Here is a 21,304-nt window from a genome sequence, read left to right as displayed (position 1 = left end):
TGGCCGAGGGAGCCAGCGTACAGCTTCCGGGTCATGTGGCCAGCCTGACTAAGCCACTTATGGCGAACCAGAGCAGCGCACGGAAATGCCATTTACCTTCCCGCCAGAGGTATTTATCTACTTGCACTTTGAGGTGCTTTCGAACTGCTAGGTTGGCAGGAGCAAGGACCGAGCAACGGGAGCTCACCCCATCACGGGGATTTGAACCGCCGACTTTCTGAGCGGCAAGTTCTAGGCTCTGTGGTTTAACCCACAGTGCCACCTGCGTCCCTCATGTATAAATAACCCAGTGCAAAATAAGTATAGTATTTCAATGCTGTATTTCAAACTCCTGTCCTTAGCCTGAAGCTAAGGAAAAGTGGGAGGTATTGTTTGCTGGGTGTGTTATTTTAATTTTAAGCTTTTTAAGGAGCTTGGCTGGGAAGCAAAATTGGGGGGTCGGGGGACAGCTAAGAGATGAAAGCACACAAAACAGTTCTGATCACATGCACATCTCCTTCCTACCTGTTCTAAGGCTGCCTAGGATTGTAGGACAAATGGATAATGATAAAATTGCTTGCATTAGATAAAACAAAATAATAAATTATATTTTAAATTATGGAATAATGAAATGTGTTAGATGTAATGAATCGTGCATATAAAAAAGTAAAAATTTAAAAAATCAACTTTCGACAATTAGTCTTTTCAATCTATTACCATTTTTTTGATTCTGTTTCTGACTTGGAAACCAGAATCCACAGAAGTTGCATCAGACTGTTGTACCTTGCAGAAAGCTCAAGCTCCAGCTGCTCCATTTTTCAGGTTTTAAAAAATTACTTTACACACACTTCTCAGTATTACCAATAGGGCGGCAATTTGGATAACCTCTTCAAAAACTCTCTTAAGTTTTAAGCATGATTCCGTCACAATAATCACAACGTGAGAAGTTGGGACATTTCCCCCCAAATGCATTACTTTTATTGTTTTGTTCGATAAAGTTGTTTGTTCATTCTTCTTCTTTTATAGATATATCATTAGCTCCTTTAATAACATATCATGTACATTCAGTGTGGTGCAGACACTGCACAGATGAAATAAGCATGTCTTATTAAAAATATACAATCCAGTTGTACTATTCAGAATAAAATAGACACATCTTTACAACTGCTTACAATATAAAGCTAATATAAAAAGTTAAAAATATCTCTGGGTAGCGCTTACGGAATATATATGTATAAACATATGGCCCTGCAGCAGCAGTGCATGCACAGCACCCTTGCTGGATTGGGGCTTTGGGCTGCCTGGACTTCAACTACGACTGTTGTGTAAAGCTTTTTGCATTCCTGAAAAAGGGCTCGAGAAGGTGAGTAGGATGATGCAGTGGTTGCAAATGGAAAATAATTCAGATGGCATTTTAAGTATCAGATTCTTCAAGCCTCATCCCAATACATTCATTAAATCCATGCAGATGCATTATGCATTTTAGGTTAAATTGAAACAAAAGGTTATTTGTAAGCTTTGGAATGCATGAAGAGGATGGAAGGTGAGTGACATCAGTCCGCCTGGCCCACCTGATCCAGTTTGTCTAATTCTTTGTCGGGGAGGGCATTATGCACTTTGTAGGCGCCGTAGCTTCTCTGAGTACCGTTGGTGGTACTTGGGCTGGTATCCATAGGGCAAATGTAATCCGTAGATTCATCAAATTTCTTTTTTCGCAAGTTTCCAAAATGTGAAAATCCAAGTTTCTTTGGCTAATGAGAATAAGAAGCAAGGTGGGGTGAGGGGGGGAAGGAAGAGTACAACATCAGAGAAACATAGTACTAGTAATCATCATCATCATCCTTTATCCAAAGACCACAGGACAGTATAGTAAAGTCATACCTCGGAAGTCGAACGCCTTGTGATTTGAACATTTTGGCTTCCAAACGCCGTGAACAGTGAGTGATCCAGTTTGCAAATGTCCAGGAACCCAAATGTCCGACGCGGGTTCTGATTGGCTGCAGGAGCTTCCAACTGGAAGCTGTGCCTTGGTTTCCAAACGTTTTGGAAGTCGAACGGACTTCCAGAACGGATTCCATTCGACTTCTGAGGTACGACTGTATTAGGAACTGCTGCTTCAATTAATTGAAGCTGTTTCAGGTCAAGGCAATACTTAATACAGAGCTGTGAACAATGCTCCGTCTGTGTGTTTGCTGGCCCAGATTTGCTGCTATTAAACTAGGGATGGGGAACCTGTAGACCTCCAGAACTCTTTGAGCTCCAGCTCCCAACACCCTGACTGTTGGGCTGATAAGAAATGGGAGTCCATCACCATCTGGAGGGCCAAAGATTCCCCATCCCTGCATACACTCCTCATTTCAGAGAAACACAGAATGCAGAGCCCAGTCCAAGGCATCTTATCACCTGAGGCAGACCCCAAAGTGATGCCACCCTCCACACCATGCAAGCAGTCAACTCACTTTGCCTCATAGGTGGGCTGGTCTTGGAACAATGCATGCTAAGGGCTACTTCCCTGAACAACTACTTCTCCATGACTTCTAAAAAAGCAAGCAAACTTCTGCATAATAAGGGAGTGTGCTGCTTTCAGCAAAATGTTTGCAAGAACAGATCCCACTAAATATGTATTATTACTATAGGTTTGCAATCTTAATTAAAAGTTTCAGCAGATAAACGAAGTATTATTATTATTATTATTATTATTATTATTATTATTATTATTAAAAAATACACAACAGGTACTGATATTGTATCCAACAACAGACAGGTCTTAACACATGCATCAATGTGTGAAAGCCAGGAGCTATGTGCTTCCGTCTCATGGTTGTATACGTACTACAGACTTAAAAGAATTGCCAGCTTCCTCACCAAGTCAGACTTAACAGGATTCTTTGGGGTAAGCCATAACAGTTGCTAAAATAGGCTGTGGTGTACAGATATATAATCTGCTGCTGAGAAATTAAGAACACTCACAACAACTCAACTCTTCCAAAGACTGGCTTGCAAATTTGCAAAGTAGGAAATTGTGGGCAAGTTTTTGTGCTGCACCAAGGATTAGTGCCAGCACAAGGGAATTCTCCCCCACTTCCATACACAGTCTGTGCCATCACCAAATCTGCTCTGGAAGGTTAGGGGGAAACCCAGAACAGATTTTTAAAAATATATATTTATTCATCATTTTTATGTTATAATGATTAAAAACATGTATACACTGCAACAAGCAAACCATGAACAACCTAATAAAATGAAAGAAACTGACTGTGTCTTGTGCTAAAACTTTACCCAGGACAGATTTAGGGGGCAGAGAATATTTCGTTGCACAAAGAAATATCCTTGCACTGATACAAAGTATTCTGTTTAACACTCCGTTTAATACAACCCTGTGGTTGTGGTTGTTATTGTTTTCCCATGTGGCCTACCCGGACTTTCGCAGTGGTAGTCAGAGGCGCATAAGCTGTAGATTCCAATATTTCTCTTTTTTCTTGCTGTGCCTCTGGTCCAATTAGCACGTTGAAATTAGTGGTTAAGTGGCGTCTTAGCAGCGTTTTTTGAGGTGGAATGTTGAGAAGCATTGCCAGAGCATCACCATTAAAACGAGGTTCAAGGATCTGTCAGGAAAAGTAACACACATGCTCCATTTATACATGCCCCCTAAGCAATTGAGCATTCAGAAGGATGCTTTGAATTATCTGAGCACTTCAACCCTTCTCTGCAGCATTTAGAATGCTTCCTGGCATTGCAGAGAGAAAGCAGCAGCTCTTCATTTGTTTGCAACCACCAGCTGTATAAAATTAACAAAACATCCATTTGCGATTTTCAGTAGCACCAGTTTAAGACTCTGTATGGGGTGATTATAGGCGCAACCATGCACAGAGCCTGCAGTTCCTGATCTACAGGTTAGTATGCACAATACATTTCCACGTGACCACGGTATGTTCATAATATTTGCCTGGATCCTGAGTTGCCTTTCTGTGAATGGAAGGGAACCTGATCATAATCATGGAAGGAGGTGGGGGGAGATGAGGTTTGCAGTTCTTTGCCCCATTCCCACACAGTTCTGGAAGGCCCCCAAACCTCCAGAGCACTTTGGGGATGGAGGGTGCACAGAGGGGGCTGCATTGAACATTGGAAATCATATTCTCCACGTCCACCAGAAGGAGCATCTCACAAGCAGAATTCTGCTCATACCATCCAGGTAAAGATATTCTTTGGGGAAAATCAAAGAAAAAGCAAGGGCATTGGACCTCATGGATCTTATAATGTAGCAAAACAATGCAGAAGAAAAGGAAGGGAAAGGCAGAGGAAGAAGAGATGAATACGTGTACACACAAACTTAGCTCCTCCATTCTAATCTCTCCATATGTTGTTGGACTGCAACGCTCTAGATCAGGAGTGGGCAACCTGTGGCCTCCTGATGTTGCTAGACTCCAACTCTGATCAGCCCCAGTCAGCATGGCCAATGCACCATCGGGAGAGCATCGTGTTGGCTAGCTCTGCTCTATAGGCATCAAGGCAAGAAGCGAGGTTACAGGGAACCAGGCAGAGGGCCTTCGTGGTAGAGGTGCCCTCCCAGTGGAACGCCCTCCCACCAGATGTCAAGGGGATAAAGAACAACACAACTTTTAGAAGACATCCGAAGGCAGTCTATATAGGGGAGCTTTTAATGTTTGACATTTTATTTTTGTTGGAAGCCGCCCAGAGTGGCTGAGGAAACCCAGTCAGATGGACAGGCTACAAATAATAACATTATTAAGATAATGATGACAAGGCGGAGTTTAGAAATGGATCTGCATGATGAGGAAAGAGCAGTGCATTCTGGGAAATTACAGAGCTTGCTGTTTGTAATTATCTCTTCTAATTTATTCTAACAGAGGCGGTAGAATGTTGTGCTCTTCCAATTTCACATGGAGATTTACCACCTCATTGAAATGATGAAATAATTGTGCAAGCCAGAGCATGCATTTGAACATATATGGATTTCCAGGTCAAGGCAAACGTGCCCAATGGGCTGTTTTTCTCATCTGCCATAGCAAATAAAATCAGTGTAGCTGAGTATACCTTGAGTACTGTGATGGCTTCATGAGCTGTCTTTTAGAAATCAGTGCACTAGCAAAGAATATAGTAGTGCTTATTTTGCCTTAGACAGCTAAGAATCCAAAAATATCCCCCATATGACCTGCTGTCAAGAGCATCTTTACTTTTAATCCCCCCCCAATTGCTGATCTTCAATCTAAGCCATCTGACTCTTGCAATGTTGCAAAGGATGTTCTGTATTGAAAAACAATTTGTCCTGCCCAGCATGCACCTGTTACAGCATCCATCCATTGAGAGGTTCAGCTGACACTTTATCAATTGCTGATTTGAAAGTAATTTCCGCTCTCTGATTTCAGCTTCACAGATCCACATCTTAAATGACAAAAGAGTGGGGGACTAGCTTCTTAGCTACCACAAGTTTATAAAATGTAATTTATATGTTGTCAAATGGCGTAAAACTAATCAATGAATACATTTCCTGCCACAACAAACAACACTCTCATTTTGTTCAGCTCACAGCATAGAGTACAAAAATTGCTTAGGAAAACCGATTTTTAAACATATATAGGAAGCAAAAGGCAAGATCTGGTTTCTTACAATAAGGCCACCATGAACTCCACTTCCTCGAAGGTTCGGTGCATATTCTGCCAGATCTACTGATCTGAGCCATTCCATTACTCTGTGATTGGACCACTGAACTACTTCGGAAGGCGAAATGTTATTCTGTTGAGAAAAGACAGATACATACATGCACAAGGTTAAGATACAGAAAAGACAAATCCATTTACTATTTCTATCTGATTGCTTGAAAACAGCTGTTAAAACAATTCCTCCTTTGCAGCCAATAATTTCCCCCCAGACCTGCAGCGTTGCTGAGTTTTGCTCAGAAAGTAATGCATTTCAGTAAGTTAAATGAAGTGTGTACTCATTATAGCCTTTCTTTAAAAGAGCCTTCAATGCCTTCAGCCAAGCTTCTAAGTACAAACTATACAGGAGGAATTCAACACTGCAATAAGGTGACCATTTCATCAGGGCAACATTCTTCACCCTCCTCCCCCTGCATGCTGTTCTTGGGAGTTCACCTGGCACCCCCAAGCCAATGTGGGTGGGCAGGGGCACCCAAGGATAGAAGGGGGCGGGCGCATCCCATTAGATGCATTTTCTTTACAAACTGCCCTTACGTTTCTACAATCATCAAACAAAAGCCACTGGGCCCACTATGTCATAGGAATGAATTGCAAATGATGGGAGTGAGTAATGAATGCTTAGCTTAGAAGAGGACTCTCTGCTGCCAGGAAAGAAACAACAGGCACTGCCAGCTTAGTCACAAGCTCAGCATGCCAACACTGCAAAACAAAAGTGGCTGAACACACACAACCAAGCCTGAGATGCCTAATCTCCTGAGAACTATCAAGAACTAGCCCTCAGGCCCTTTATCCTCTGTCCCTCAGAATCAGCGCACATGCTCAGACACTGGCGTTAGAAGGCGAATGTCTCTGTGACCCCTTGGTGACAGCCTGTGGTCCAGATAACAAAAAGTGTGAAGATAAATTTATCGCCTGATAGTTGGGGGAAAGAGTGCAAAATCTGGGGCAGGAGGCAGCATCTGTTGGGGCAAGAGCTCTGCATCTATCTGGGTAGCACAACACTCTTTCCTTCTCATGTTGAACTCCTAGACTGGCCATCTAGCAGTCAGACAACTGTCCCTAGTAATATACCTCTGCAGAGTATGTGTTAATGCACAAGTCTGCCAAGGCGTGTTTGCATGTGAACATGCACTAAAGGTCTTCTGAAGTGCATTCAATAAATGCAGCACTTTGTCTTTCCCCCCATACAGCACTCTCACTAAATTATTTCTGGCTTGATACAGATCTGCAAAGTTTGACATGTATTTCACCCCAGAAGAGAACCTGCTCTTCTTCTTTTTTAGGAGGTGGGAGAGAGAGAGGGTGGATAAACAAGGTTTATTCTAGGAAGGAAATCCATGGTAACAGGGACAATTTCTTTCTCACCTCATCCGCTGGCCTCCTCCGTAGGCAGTGAGGGTTGAAACCGTTCACATGGAGCACGTGAATGGCACACTTAATGCTGAGATGATGCAACTGGCTTGTGACTTTGAGGAAAAGGAGGTCATTCTGAAAAAGAATGCAAGCCAGGTCAACAAACAAGTTTATTCTGCAATGAGCTGAGCAGATCAGAACTTGAGATCTAACCCACGTGGTCTGTTCTAGTTGTCTTCTTAAGGCATTCAGGAACTGGGAAAAGCAACACACAAGGGTTGAGCTGTGGGGATTGAATAGTTTTCCTCCATCTCATACTTTCTTCAAGTTGGGCAACCATCTGAAGCAAGAAGCCCACTTCTGCTTGTGCAGATTCTCCATGTGACACAGATTTTTCTTGGTTATCCATCACACAGAAGCTTTCACAAGTACAAGAGGCTTTCTTGCTTCAAACAGTCACCCTCCAACTCATGAGTAGGAATGGGGGTGGAACAAGCATGCTCACCCTTCACAGCCCAGTAACTCAGGGAAAGAGGCACACCACTCACTTAGAGGTTCCCTGATTTTGCCCACAGACTGTTTCCCTCCAATATTATCTAGGGGGTTCTTTTTGATTTGGTACAGTGCCTCAGTATGTAAGTGACCAGTAGGGCACAGCCCCAATTTAAGATGTTGAGGGCCTGGGCCTGCTGCATCTCAGTCCTAGCCAGGTTGGCAGAAACTTGCCCATTTCCCAAGCTTTTCAGTCTCCTGTATTCCAGATGCTATTTGTCTGGAAAGGGTCTGAAAAGACAACTTCTTCACAAAGTTCCTTGAGGGCAAATCATGGGCTACAAATTCTTACTGGTCCAGAAACAGAAGTGTTATGTTTTATGATTTTGAAATTAGACTTTATACATTTAAAAACAAATTAGGAACACAGTTAAAATCCAAATGTAAAACTGTAATTCCAGTGTGAGGATTCTCCCCCTCCCCAACTTTTATTTGAGCAGAAGAAAAGGCTCTTTCTATGCACAAATTATGAAAGGTCAAGGCTTCTTACCACAGTTAAATATTGCAGCATCCTGCCATCAACTCTCGATTCGTGAAACTGATCTTTATATTGAGGTAAACCAATATCATCAAGCCATCCTACAGAACACACAGAGTCCAAGGTATAATATAAAAATCTTGTCCAAAAATCTTTTTTATTTAGAGAATAAATGGTACCTTTCCTGCCCCTTCTATAACCTCTGAGTTCTATTTCTCACCATATATGCTCATCTTTTCGAGTTTTGCAATTACAACAGCTACTTAAATATGAAGATTGACATTAATACTGTTAACAGGTGTTACAAAGCCATATAACCCTAATGTGACTATTCCTGGAGTTTACTGATAAAATGAAAAACAAAACTCCAATTCTGAGTCCCTGTATCCTGATAATAGTATACTGAAAGTTTTTGAAGATGAAATATGAGTTTTTCATCCCCGCTTCCCTTCACCCTGAAACTAAACCAAAACAGATTTTGCAAAGTGGGTGAAAAAGCTCACCAGCAGCTCTTTCATTTCATTTTTACCACTTAAAATACTTACGAGTCACCCAGATATGATCTAGCTGAGCAGACTTATCGTCTTGTTTTGTATTGATAGCTTTAACAGCCAAAACCAATTTCTTCCTGTGCAGAGGTTGCTTTATTCCTAGTTCCTGCAAAGTATAGTAATAATGAAAATTAAAACAGTTCTGCCAACTTGGCACTTGGACAGATGGAACACACATTTTGTCCCCAAAGAGAAGAGTGTCCTCCTGCAACTACCTGCTGTATTTCTGAGACTTTCTAGAGGTTATTTTCTGAAAATTTACACCCCAAGGGAATCAAAATTGTTGCTTGATGGTTCACCAAAGGGGAGCTATTGAAAGAGCAATTATTCAATGAAACATGATGGATATTAGAATCTGCAGTATATATGTGTACCTCAGAACCACCATTTTCAATGTGAGGATGTCAGCTTAAATTCTCTGACACTTAAGAGTGGGATCCAAACCCCCCATCTTGCACACTCTGTATGTGAATGGGGATGGATCAGCAGTCTAACTTTTTTGAGGGGGCAAAACCTGGCTGCTCTGACTTCCCTCAGAATGGTACCATTGTCATTCTAGATTTCTTACCTTTTCCATATCCTGCGGTGTTGCTGTTAAGAGGGTGTGGCCAGATGTCACCCATTGTCGTGCAAAAATGACATACTGCCCAAGACCGAAGTCTTCAAGCCAGTTACAAACTCGTTCAGTGCCCCATTGGGCAAATGGAGCGTTATGATCACTAGGAAGCACAGATAAAGAATGGAGGTTCATGTTAGTGTAACAGTATGACTGCTTCTTACAACACTTGGCAAACCACTTTGCACTCGAATTGTCGAATCTTTCACAATAATTAAGTAACTATACAACCTTTAGAAGACATCTGAAGACAGCCCTTTATAGGGAAGCTTTTAATGTTTGATGCTTTATTATGTTTTTATATATGCTGGAAGCCTCCCACAGTGGCTCTGGCAACCCAGTCAGATGGGCAGGCTACAAATTAATAATCATCATCTATGGTTATTGATGGAGGAGGGAGATTGAGAGAGAAGCTCACACCCTCTTGAAGCTGACTTTTGTTTACTCTTATACTGAATCATTAAATGTCACTAGGTATCATTTGCCTTTGATCAGAATAACACTGGAATATAAATCACTTAATGGATGGTGCACTTTGCTCCATTCTGATTAGAAAATCCCTCTCTTTTCTTGTCACTGTGTCAAGGCTAAATGAGGAAATATGGTTGACATGAAAGTTGGCAAGTGTATTGATGCTTATGGCACAACAGCAGTTAGGCAACACAATGTAGTATTGTTGCAAATGCTGAAGAAAGCATTCATCAGTGACTTGGAAGCAACAAAAGCAAATATACAAAAGCTCCATTCGCAGCGATTCCCACTGAATGCCACAGGGACAAGGTAATAAGATACAGTGTGGAACAGAAAGGCAGAAAAACCTGGCTCCGCCCCAGACACTGCTATCAGGTACTCCTGCAATAGATGTGATCTTGTCTGACAATGGACCATTTACTAGTAAGAAGTCAAAGGTTTCGAAGCAAATAGCTCAGACTTTCTCCTGGAATTGGAGGTACGCTTTCCCCACTGCTCTATGAATGGGGGGGGGGGGGCGGGATATTTGCTCGAGGGTGCAGTTTTGTTGAAAACAGTCCACAGAACTCTACAAAATTTACAAAATTCTTTGTAGGACTTCACAAAACTTAAACACTACTTGATTTTAATAAAACCTCAACACAGTTTACAAAGAGAGTTTCATTATGCAATAATCCACAAGGACAAAACAGAAAGCATGAACTCAGCCTTTACCTCTTCTGCCCCTTGGTGTCCTTTGACCGAGACAATCTAGGTCCAGCTGTTGCACGGAGGCCACCTCTTCGAAATTCAACCAAGCCCAGATCATCTCCAGGGAAATTTCCAGACTGGGTCCTGCGTATTCTTTTTGGGAAAGATTCAAAATAGGAAGTTGCTAGACATCAAAATGCAAGGTGCAGCTTTAACATAAAAACACAAGAACTTCCAAGATAGCAGGAATGCTTCTAGTTAGGTCTCTGTAGTGGCATTAAAAAAAAAAAAAGACACAGAAGATTGAAAAAACTCACTTTCCCCATATTTTCTTTATTCCTCTTGGACTTCTTTTATTTTCCGGAGATAATGGAGACTGTGCACCAGATTCTGCTCCCGATGACAAAGGTGAAAGGTCATCTGAATTCATTGTACCATCCATATTGTCAGAGTCCCCTGTGATTGATAAATGCCATTGAGATTTATAAAGCCATGGTATAAAATGCAAAAGGAAAAACTTCACAAAAAATTCATAATCCCCAAAACAACTTAAATCATATAGGGCTAAGTACCTCCGATTTTACTTGACAACATTGCTGAAATAATGGTCCGTGATTCTTCTCAGACTTAGAAACTGCATTTTTTATTACTAGTTAGAGGACTTCTTCCCCATAATGTATCAAAACATATAAAGACTGGAAGAACTAGCTAAAGATTTCTGCAATCACATTATAAAATGGTCAGGTTTACCAGAAAACTACCGATTAGTAACATTAATCTTATTTGTAGTATGAATATAGGATTGAAAATTACATCCTTCTGAAAAAACTATGGCAGCTGAATTTCTAAGATTATTGTGGGTGCCTATGTTAAAACATTATTGCCAAAATAAATTTAGGAAGGTTTTTGTATTTTAAAAAATGGTTAAATAAGGAGCCACATTAAACTCCCCCTTTCCAATATATGAATTTTGCTTCCAAAGTAATAGATGTCTAGCTCCAATTAGAATCAACCACTAGACTGAATCTCTGTTCTAGTTCAGAGATTGAAGTCTAGCACTGTCTGCCTACATTTCATTTACTAGGAGCTAAATTGGGCTCTTCCCTTTCAGTGTAAAAAAATCAAGATTCCAGACAGTCCACTATGTGCAATTCATATTTGCAATCAAGAAGTAACGGGGACACCCCCCCAATTCATTGCTAGCTTAAAAGCTGTGCATTGACTAGGTGAACGATACCTAAGATTGGTGCACTGACACTCCTGATGCGATCTTCAATCATTCCAAGAACCAGAAAGCCACATGAAGAAGCAAAGATGATGGGAAATTCAAGCAAAGGAAAGTTACAGAAAAGCAAAGAAAGCCAAAGCCAAAAGCAGGAAATAAAAAATTGACAGGAAGCAAAAGTAACAAAGCAGATGAAGTTGAACATTTGGGGTCCTGCTGTCTCTAGTTCAAAATATTCTACGGTGAGACCAGTGAATATATTTTTTAAAAAAGGATCCACAATGTATCATGCAGTTTTTAAAAAATTGCTTTCCATATGGAACACTCCTAAGTGAAAAAGAAAATAAGAATAAAATGCAGGCTGTTCCACTTAAACGCAAAATAAATCCCAGTAATATGTAGTTGATGTTTCTTTTTACAAAAAACGAAACAAAACTCTGCTTTAGACTCACTTACCAGCTTGATTTATAGAGAGCAGCCAGAGAACTTTGCTTTCCGCAGGGTTTGAAACTATTACTCAATATTTTAAATTGTCTAGGATATTAAAAGGGAGCATCTTAACACTCTGTAATTAAAGCAGCAGACATATGCATGTAGTCTACTTATTTCCGGGGCTCCAATATCAAAAGGTAATGGTTGCAGACAGATGTGCAAGGTCCATTATCTGACGTTCCACTGTATTTAATGGAGCCTTAGTCCCAGGCAGACATGCTTAGGGACAGGTTTTCCCTTTACACAGCCTTGCCAAGCATGATAGCTGCTAGCCTAGATGAAGCCATGCCCACAGAGCATTCGGCATATGGAATTTCAGCCTCCCCTGCAAATTGTCTAACGGTAGTCTTTGCAGGAGTAAACAAAATTCCATATTCTGTACATCCCAGTTGTTGTAATGGCTCACAATAAACATGACCAAGCAGAGTCCTGGGGTCTAAGCTACTTGGAAATCCAACTTTCCACCTTCTAGTAGGTGGAAACAGATTTCCTCCTTTAATTTAGCAAAGTCCTGGAAGCATCATACGATGTGCTTAGAAAAATGCTGGTTAAATTTGAACAGCTGTGTAAAAAAGAGCATCTAAAAATTAACTACTATAAAATGAAGGTCACTTTATTTGGCAAGAGGACTACCAAGTCCAGGTGGACTCTAGATGGTAACACCCTAAAGCAAGTACCCAGATTTAAATATCTAGGATTACTTATTGATGGTAAGTCATCATGGAAACCCCATCTGGAAGCAATTAAGCTAATATCTGGCCATTCTACTGGTCAGCTATATGGGTTCTTTCATTCAACGGGTGGGCAGTTAATCAAGCCAGCTTTTAAGATCCTTGTCTCTAAAATCATCGTCCAAATGCTCTACGGGGATGAAATATGGGGAATTGGTGTTAAATCTGAAATAGAGGTCCTACAGGCAGATTTGGGGCTTTCTTATGGGACATCGGCAGCCCACGTCAGAGCTGAGTTGGGCATCCCCTCGCTAGCAGCCAGAACTGATCTAGCCTATATGAGATAGTGGAGCAGGCTAAATGCCTTCGAGGAACACACTCTTACTAAGCTCTGCTGGTTAGAGCAACTAAGGACAGGGGGCTGGGCACAAAAGTGCCAAGATAAGCTTAGGGCTTATAGTCTTCAAATGGAGAGCTACTTGGCCTTTAGCCCACGTGACCTTAGAAATTGGATTTTTGATCAGGATACCAACAAAGGCGGAATATCCATCATTGCTCCGTTACTCTACTTGGTACCCCCAAATTTAAGACGAATCACCTTGAGACACTGACCTTCCCACAACCATGGAGGGCTTTTGTAGAATTAAAATTCCAACAGATGCCCTCAGCATATTTAGAGGGGAGAGATTGGGGAATTCCCCATATGGATTGCAAATGTATATATGGATGCATTCAGGCAGAGGACATTACACACTCCCTGCTGATTTGCCCCCTGTATACAACGCCCAGAGGAAATTTATATCACCAATTCTTAATTGGCTTCCAGGTCAATCTGCACAGGAAGTGACAGTTGAATTCCTAGCAGATAAACACCTATATATTACACACCAGGAAGCCTAATTTGCGCCGGCAGCCAAGAAGCTCCATTCCAGCTATGTGAATGCACTCCAATCTTAAATTTTAATGTTGTGAATTTCTTTTTATATTGTAAACTGCTGCAGGTTATGTTGTATGATTTTACATGAAAGTTTTCCTTAAATTCCCCATCCTCCATTGTAAAGGCCTTTGGCTATATACAATAAAAAAGACTGACTGCTATTAAGTAGCTAAACCCCAAGCTTTTATTGTTCTCCTCCCTGAAGTACGTACTCAGGCTCTGTATGCTGTTGTCTCCGTTGCCATTCACACGGCACGTACTTGGAGAAGGAGTACTGTATACCCCAGTATCGCCGTTGTGTGCAGGTCGAGGAAGCTTCCCTGGCAAGGTTTGGTATTTGCTGCTTTTCATGAACGGCTTATTCTGTGTTTTTGTAAAAACATTTTTTTAAAAAAAAACAACAACTCAGTATTTTTTTTCTAAAGTGCACAATATTCATTTCAATCAGAAGCAGATGAACTTTTTAGCTTTTCAGAAGAATCAGTGCTGGGACAATACATAGTTTTCTATGGCGGTACCAGGTTTCAGTGGAAAGTCCCCCAAATTATGCACACAGATTCCCAGGGAAAATCGCTCTTGTCGTGGTCATTTGAGGTAACAATTGGGGAAAGGAGGCAAGGTGTGGACCTGTTCTGAATGATGCTACTGAGTAGGAAACATCTGACAATTGCAAAATCCAGAAAGATGAAGACATTAGCAAGTGCATCAACTTGTTTAACTGTGTTGTGGGTCACCAACAGAATGCATGCTCTCCTTTCTATACTGTTTTATTCTTGTGTGCTGCTATTTTCTGAATCACTTTTGATATTCTTGCATGAAATAAATACCACCACCTATTGGGCCTGGAGCTAAGCACACCCCTAAGCTCACAATTGCCTCCATCATCTCCAGCACACAGAACTTTCTCCCCCGCACTCTTTGCAGCACATGAAGAGCACTTGTTTTCTTTGAAGCCATGGGGAATTCATGGCTCTGCCTTTGTGGAGAAGCAAGGAATGGCATCATCATATTTAGCTCAATCGCACTGGCATGTGTCTTCATCCAGCTGCCCCCAAGGAAAACTTGCTTATAACTGAAGATCAAAAAGTTGAAGCTTAACTAGTTCGCTCAAACTTATTGGCATATTCACTCTCACAGAGAGGCATTCAAGGGGAAAACAAAGAAGAGAAGAACCACAACATAAAATGATGATTATGTTAAGTAAATGTTAAAATGGAGTTAATATACCTCTTGGGCTACATCACGTTCTACTGGTTTCGCATCTACATGCTATGAAGTTGCAGGAAATGTGAAGGAGAGAAAGTAACAAACAAAATGTTAGTGTCAAATGGAACGTGACATTTTTAGTCTAATTTCTAGTGATCCTCAGCAAGGACAATAGCAGATTTATTTTCTCCTCAGTATAGAGCGCCATGTCGACCTGTCATTACTGCGTGTCTCATCCCTTCTAAATTTATAAATACATCTCAAATACAGCTTCTACAGAGGCTAATAGAATTTGTTTCATTGTTTTCTACAGGCAGTGTGTACAGGGTTGCCTCCAACATTAGCCCTCTTCAGAGTAAACCTATTGAAATTAATGGACATGACCTTATGTAAGATAGATAGATAGATACTTTATTCGGCTATAAGCCCACAAGGACCTTATGTAAGACTCAGAGGGGTATGTCCCACTGTGTCTAAGGAAGTGCTTTCAAATTCTGGCATATAAAATACTTGTTTGTTTTATATACAAAAACTGTTTGAATACTTGCAATAATTAACACAAAGTGCACAGAAGTGAGTTGCTGACAGGTTCGAAGGATGTGCGGTTTCTAGGCAGAAGCCGAAATTCTTTGCTCAAGTGCATAATGGTTTGTACACTTGAGCCAAGTGGTAGACTTGGCACTCTTAGATAGAAATTTGTGATGTATTGCCGTAAATTCTAGTGTTTGCACATCCAAATTATATACCCAGTAAATGCCCAGAATATGATGAAGAAGGAGAAAATAGACCTCTGAATTCTGGAATAACTAGAGAAGCTAGACCTTCATTCATTTGCCATATATAACATTACAAAACAGACTACAAACATAAAATGAAAAACTCACATTAAACATGCTGAAGAAACACCGGAAGTAGTTCTGGGTTAGCCACATTCCGTCTAAATACTATTAGATTGATGCATCAATTTGAAGGTGACAGTTTTTAACAACAACAAGTAATGACCACCTTCAAACGGAGTGCAATTTGAGTGTTATGCAGAATTCAATTTGGGCAGACTCTGACTTGTATTGCACAGATATATTGGTCAGAATACACCAGCAGTAATTGCTGTGGTAGAATACTGATTGGGTTTGGTGTTGCACAGACCAATCACATTCCTTTGATCTCAAAATTCAGAAAAGAACAGAGTGGAATGACTCAGCTGTTAAGAATTTTCTACATGCAATCCACAATTATAAGGCAAAGCAAAGATTTCTGAGCCAACCTTTTCCAAGGATTCACTCTGCAAGTCTTCAAGACTACTTGATATTTTTTTCTGAGGCACCCTTAAAGTGAGAAAGGCAACAATTAATGCACGCACGCACACACTGAGCAGGAGTAACTGGGCAATCTGATTTCACTATCAAATAACCTGCAATCTTAAGGTCTAGTTTATACATGAGGGTCACAGGTAAGTTCTTACTTGCGCAAGCATTCCATGCTCTCCCCATTAAGTTTTAAAACATGTCCATGTGTGATTTGCTGTCTCAGTTTGTTATACTGTACATCAAGGTGGTCAGCAGCCAGGGTGAGATCAGCACAGTGGAGCTACTGCTACATGCTAATGGGCCAGCAAATGTAATTAAGGGCTTTTAATGTGATGGGATGCATGTGGAATGCTCCCCATCTACACATTAAGCTGCATAACATCTAAATTGGGCCTGAGGACCAGATGTATGATGCTTTTGACAACTGGATACTTCCATAGGCCTGAGTGGATCTTCTTGTTTATCATTCAGAAATGAAACAGAAACATCAAACCAGTAACAACTGTGTGTCAGGTCAACTATTCAATATGGGATTTGGCTTTATATTTTTATCCCTGGAGGGAAAGTCTCATTCAGTTAAAATGGCCAGGCCTGAATGTAGGGAATCTCTGATTGCACTGGATTTCTCAGGGTCCTTTGAACTGGAGCTGTGGTTGCTCATTTGGGGGAAAGGATCCCCATTCAAAATGTCTAGGATAACTTGATTGGTAAATGTTGACAGCATTGTTCTTCTTACCTATGTTGGACTTCCAGGCTTTGTCCGTTTGCAGAAAACAGGTTATTTGAAGGAACTGGGGAGCTTCCGCTGTTAATCGTAATGGTAAACAGAAGCACACATTTTAAAGAGCAGGCTTTTTGATGCATTCTAAATTTAACTGTTTTGCCCCAATTGACCACATGTTCTTGACACAAAAGCAAGTATTTCAAAGAATGTTTTACAATATGAAAAAAGAGTGTTCTGAGAAACACATATTTAACAAAGAAAAATTGTTCTTGCCTCATTTCCAGCATTTTTTTTTGTGGAGGAGGAGGCAACATAGGTAGATTCAATTCCCCTGGAGGTACCTGTGTAAAAAGAATTTTATTTTAAGTACTTTTTAGTATGGGTATGGGAAGAAAAAAATATAGAATAATGGAAAAAATAACCAACCAACCTCTGGTTTATATAGTTCTATTTGGGGCTTATTCATGGGATTCCATTTTCTTAAAGTTACTTCAATATCATCTTCACTGCTTCCACACAAAACTCTTTCTGAAGTTCCTAAAAGGATTGGTATTTAAAATTGTGCATGGCTAGAGGATTCCATATATACATACACAGACCAAATATCACTGACAGCCTAAAATTATCAATTATTCAATCGAGCAGCCAACTATTCATAGTATTACAACAGAAGGATTCCAACAGACAGAACCAATAAAATTATTATTTAGAAAGTAAATTTCCAACACGTCTTGCTAATTACTCAGTTCAATATTTAGATGCATAGAATATTTTATTTTAGATGTGTCTCTCTAAACATGATAAAATTTTGAAATTTAGAGCAGAGCATGGTTAAAAGATGTTTTTAGAAAACAAAAACAAAAATTCACAATGACTCTTAACATATATAGGTCTAATTCATACATCCTCATTCACAGCCCCTTTTAACAGGTGGTGGTATGGAACTATGTGTCAAGCACAGTGAAAGTTCAATCTCTTCAGGCTTTGAGATATTCCAGTCAATGAAACAATGGTCATGTTTGCATGTAATTCAGCCACAGCTTCATATGAACAAACTGACTCCTGGGGAGGAGACCATAGCTGATTTGCTTCTGGTCTTCCTAGGTCTGCGCAGCTTAGCATGTTGTCCAAACATAGGATCATAATCTTACCATGATGTGCAAACCAAGCTGGTAATTCACAGCTGACAACACGAAGCAGACACATATATCCAACTAAGTAAAATTTTGCAAATCTCACAGAATACCCAAATGTCATTTCAGATACAAGATTGTGGCTTTCAGCTTCTTTAGAAATGGTTTCACTTCAAAACATGGCTTTTAGAATTTACAAGGTGGGTCATACAATGATAATAAGCAAGAGAATCGCTTCAGATGGTGTTTGCAGAGAGCAGTGAACTGGTGTCCCCAAGCCCCTGTTCACTCGCCATACTGTCCTCAGTCACCCCAGCTGTTGCCAGCACCCACCCACCCACCCACCCACTCACTCACCCACTCAGCAAGGCTCTCTGCTGCCCCACCCTCATCACAGAGGAAGGGCCAAGGCAGGCCCTTTCTAAGGATAAGGTATTCTGACAGAGGTGGCCAGAAAAATGCCTGTATTGTTGCTTTGCTGCGGCAGCTTAAAATGTTGTTTAAACTTAGTAACTAGTTCAATGTTGCTTTAAATTAGTACAGTAAGGAAGGAGAGCAAACCAAAAGAGATTCAGATCCCTCTGTGGAAGATACATATCTAAGGGAGGATACTTACCCGTGTTCCTATATCTCTAGAAGGAACATCTCAACTGTTTCACTCCAAAATGCTAGCTTTGTACAACTAGAAAGAAAAGCTATTAAGTTTATATATATAACATTGGCAGGGAAGAAGGGACTGGAATGTCTGTGTCTGCACTGCACTGGGTTGCTTCATTTCAGACCCACCAATTAAGAGATAATATTTGGAATAGATTGTATAAACAGTAAAAAAAAAAAAGGAGGATAATTTTAACTGCGATTAAAACTTTAGTTGAATAACAAACTGATTAAATTGATTCAGGCAACACTTAAAAATCTCTCATTACCAACGCTCAAAAGAAAAGGGTATTTAAATTTAGTACTACTTAATTAGTTAAAATGAGCAGGAAGTGTAATAAAATCAAGCAGGTGTCTAGCTCCTATTGACTTTATTTGTATTCAGCATTCTGGTACATGTCATTTATTTCAATGTTAGGTTTAGTTTATAATTCTTAGCTTTTAATTCCTACACCATTTAATTAAAGTTTTTCTTACTTTGTTTTTTAGTTAAGGGCTCAGGTCAGCTTTCCAATTCTAGCTGATGTGGAAGGAAAGGGATATGATCAACTTATTTTTCACAATCTAAAACAGTTGTGCATACATTAGCTAAATGTTCTGTAGTTAATTAAAGCAAACTGGGTCGCTGTGGCAAGCATGCTCTTTAAAGTTACATTATGTCACTGGAAAATATAACTGTGTGGAATAAAATGTTGCCTAATCCCATCTATTTCACATATTAGAGAGTGCAAGATAGGTTACAAAACAGGAAAATTACTTCCAGCTTCTCATATGTCTTTTGTATAGAAAAGATCAGCAATTTCAGATGGGCTTCTTGCTAGATCTCATGTTTAAGAAAAGCAATATAAGGCCAAGCACTGTCCCCCCGCAAATAACATTTTAAAGTCAATGATTTAAAAATAGCATCTCAGGCTTATCATCTCAACAACCACCACATGTTTAGTAAAATCTGTAATGATAAGACTGAAACTTATTCAGTCATAACAACTGAGGATGGATGAGAAATAATCATAAATGAAAGAGTGGAGATCTCAGAAAGCCATTCCTCTCTCCATTCCCACACATTTCCTTTAAGCTTCAAAGGAGCAGTCACTCTGAGTTTAAAGGATCCTTGTAGGGTAGGGGATGTAAAAGCATGTTCAGTGGATGCTGGGCCCCATTGTGCTTTATATATATTTTATTCACTTATCTTCTTGGCCGGGTTATTCTAAATGCAGACAGGAAGTATAACATTTCATGAGGCTGTCTAGTCAGGCAAGGGAAGATGCTTTCATAGGCAACTTTTCGAAATAAGTCTCCTAACAAGAAAAATGAATTATTCCTTCTTGGACATGAAAAAATACTTGCATGACTTATTAAGGATAAACAGCTCATAATGCAGACAATAAATTAACTTTCACTATCTGCTTTGCCAAATCATATGAAGATTTGAAAACGTGTGTGACACCACCAGCCTAGGAAGAGGGGCAGCTGCACTGTAACAAGTTAGACCACCCCTCCATCTTGCTCAGTATTGCTGACTGTCGTCAAGATGGACAGGCTGTTACTGTGTGTTTCCCAGAAAAAAACCCAATGTATTCAGGACCATACATGGAAGTTACATGTGGTATGGGCTGAATGCTCAAGAGCTTTCTTAACACTGCCAATAAGAACTAGAAGCCAGGATTACTCAAACTGACTTCCGAAAAATACAGATCCGTTACCAGTAGCCAGCTGTTCTGTGTTTGCCACATTTACAAGCAGGTAAGCTCTCCCAGGTGATGACAGCAATGCATTGGTCCTATATGTAACTAGAACAGAAGCTTCATTGTCAGCTGCATGTATTGGAACTGATTTTGACAGTGCAGAGTGTCTCTGAACATTGACTACTCCAAGAACTCTGTTCTTAATGTCAATGAATTTTGTGTTATAAAAGCATCAAGAAACACCATTCTTTGACCCCCCCCCCCCCAAGGAAGAGGGCTTCCACAAACACATGCTGATGACCATAATTGTATGTATCAAAAGGCAGAGCCAAGCTGTATTAGTCACGGACAAAGGGGAGGGACATAGCCCCACACGAGTTAATCCCCACTTCTCAAGTTTACGTATGCTGTTGTGGCAGGTCAATCCCATTCAAGAGTCTATGGAATGAAACACTGGGATATTTGCTTATCCTAAAGAAGTGACTGGAATGAAGTCGACCATTGGTTAAATACCCAAGATCTATTCACTCAATATGCTAACAAATACTTAATGTGAAATCTTTCAATGTAGTAACTACTCCAAAAGGCCTAATTATGAAGTTATTCTATGCTTAAGAATTGCCACCTATTTACTATTAACTACAGTAAATCAAGCAAAGCATCACCATTAACTAACCGACTTAGCAGCTTGGAGGAGAAATGGAGAGGAAAGAAGCTTGTTGGGGAACATAAGAATGGCGACGAAGAAACTGTGTATATTATGGTTCTCCACCACAGGAATGTATCTTGGACACTTGCAGCTACTGGTTAGTGAGCTTAATCGTGAGTCCCAGTTTGGACAACATGCTAAGTCAAACCTTGACTTAATGGCATGTCAGCAAAAAGGACCAGAAAGGAGC

The 21,304-nt window shown here is 40.3% G+C and overlaps 1 protein-coding gene across 12 annotated transcripts in view; it reads right to left on the bottom strand.

Moving 5' to 3' along the window:
- The window catches only part of PPFIBP2 (PPFIA binding protein 2), a 106,786-nt gene that overhangs the window by 4,093 nt on the left and 81,389 nt on the right, over positions 1–21,304 (bottom strand). For 9 of the 12 annotated variants that reach the window (XM_079964240.1, XM_079964236.1, XM_079964242.1 and 6 more), the window contains 16 exons: positions 17,361–17,467; positions 17,204–17,271; positions 16,943–17,011; positions 16,164–16,224; positions 14,921–14,962; positions 13,906–14,056; positions 11,606–11,638; positions 10,686–10,824; positions 10,393–10,521; positions 9,160–9,310; positions 8,586–8,697; positions 8,053–8,141; positions 7,023–7,145; positions 5,608–5,733; positions 3,396–3,584; positions 1,551–1,730 (listed from right to left, as the gene is read on the bottom strand). In XM_079964240.1, the coding sequence (XP_079820366.1) occupies positions 1,551–1,730; positions 3,396–3,584; positions 5,608–5,733; positions 7,023–7,145; positions 8,053–8,141; positions 8,586–8,697; positions 9,160–9,310; positions 10,393–10,521; positions 10,686–10,824; positions 11,606–11,638; positions 13,906–14,056; positions 14,921–14,962; positions 16,164–16,224; positions 16,943–17,011; positions 17,204–17,271; positions 17,361–17,467 (1,769 nt within the window). Of the gene's footprint in view, positions 1–930; positions 1,731–3,395; positions 3,585–5,607; positions 5,734–7,022; positions 7,146–8,052; positions 8,142–8,585; positions 8,698–9,159; positions 9,311–10,392; positions 10,522–10,685; positions 10,825–11,605; positions 11,639–13,905; positions 14,057–14,920; positions 14,963–16,163; positions 16,225–16,942; positions 17,012–17,203; positions 17,272–17,360; positions 17,468–21,304 lie in introns of those variants that run through there. The other 3 variants (XM_079964243.1, XM_079964241.1, XM_079964244.1) reach the window with 3 other exon arrangements.

This window comes from Podarcis cretensis (assembly GCF_951804945.1).
Source record: "Podarcis cretensis genome assembly, chromosome: 1".
Classification (NCBI taxonomy): Eukaryota; Metazoa; Chordata; class Lepidosauria; order Squamata; family Lacertidae; genus Podarcis; species Podarcis cretensis.
The sequence above is the reverse complement of the archived record's forward strand: the minus strand, read 5'-3'. Positions and strand labels throughout refer to the sequence as shown.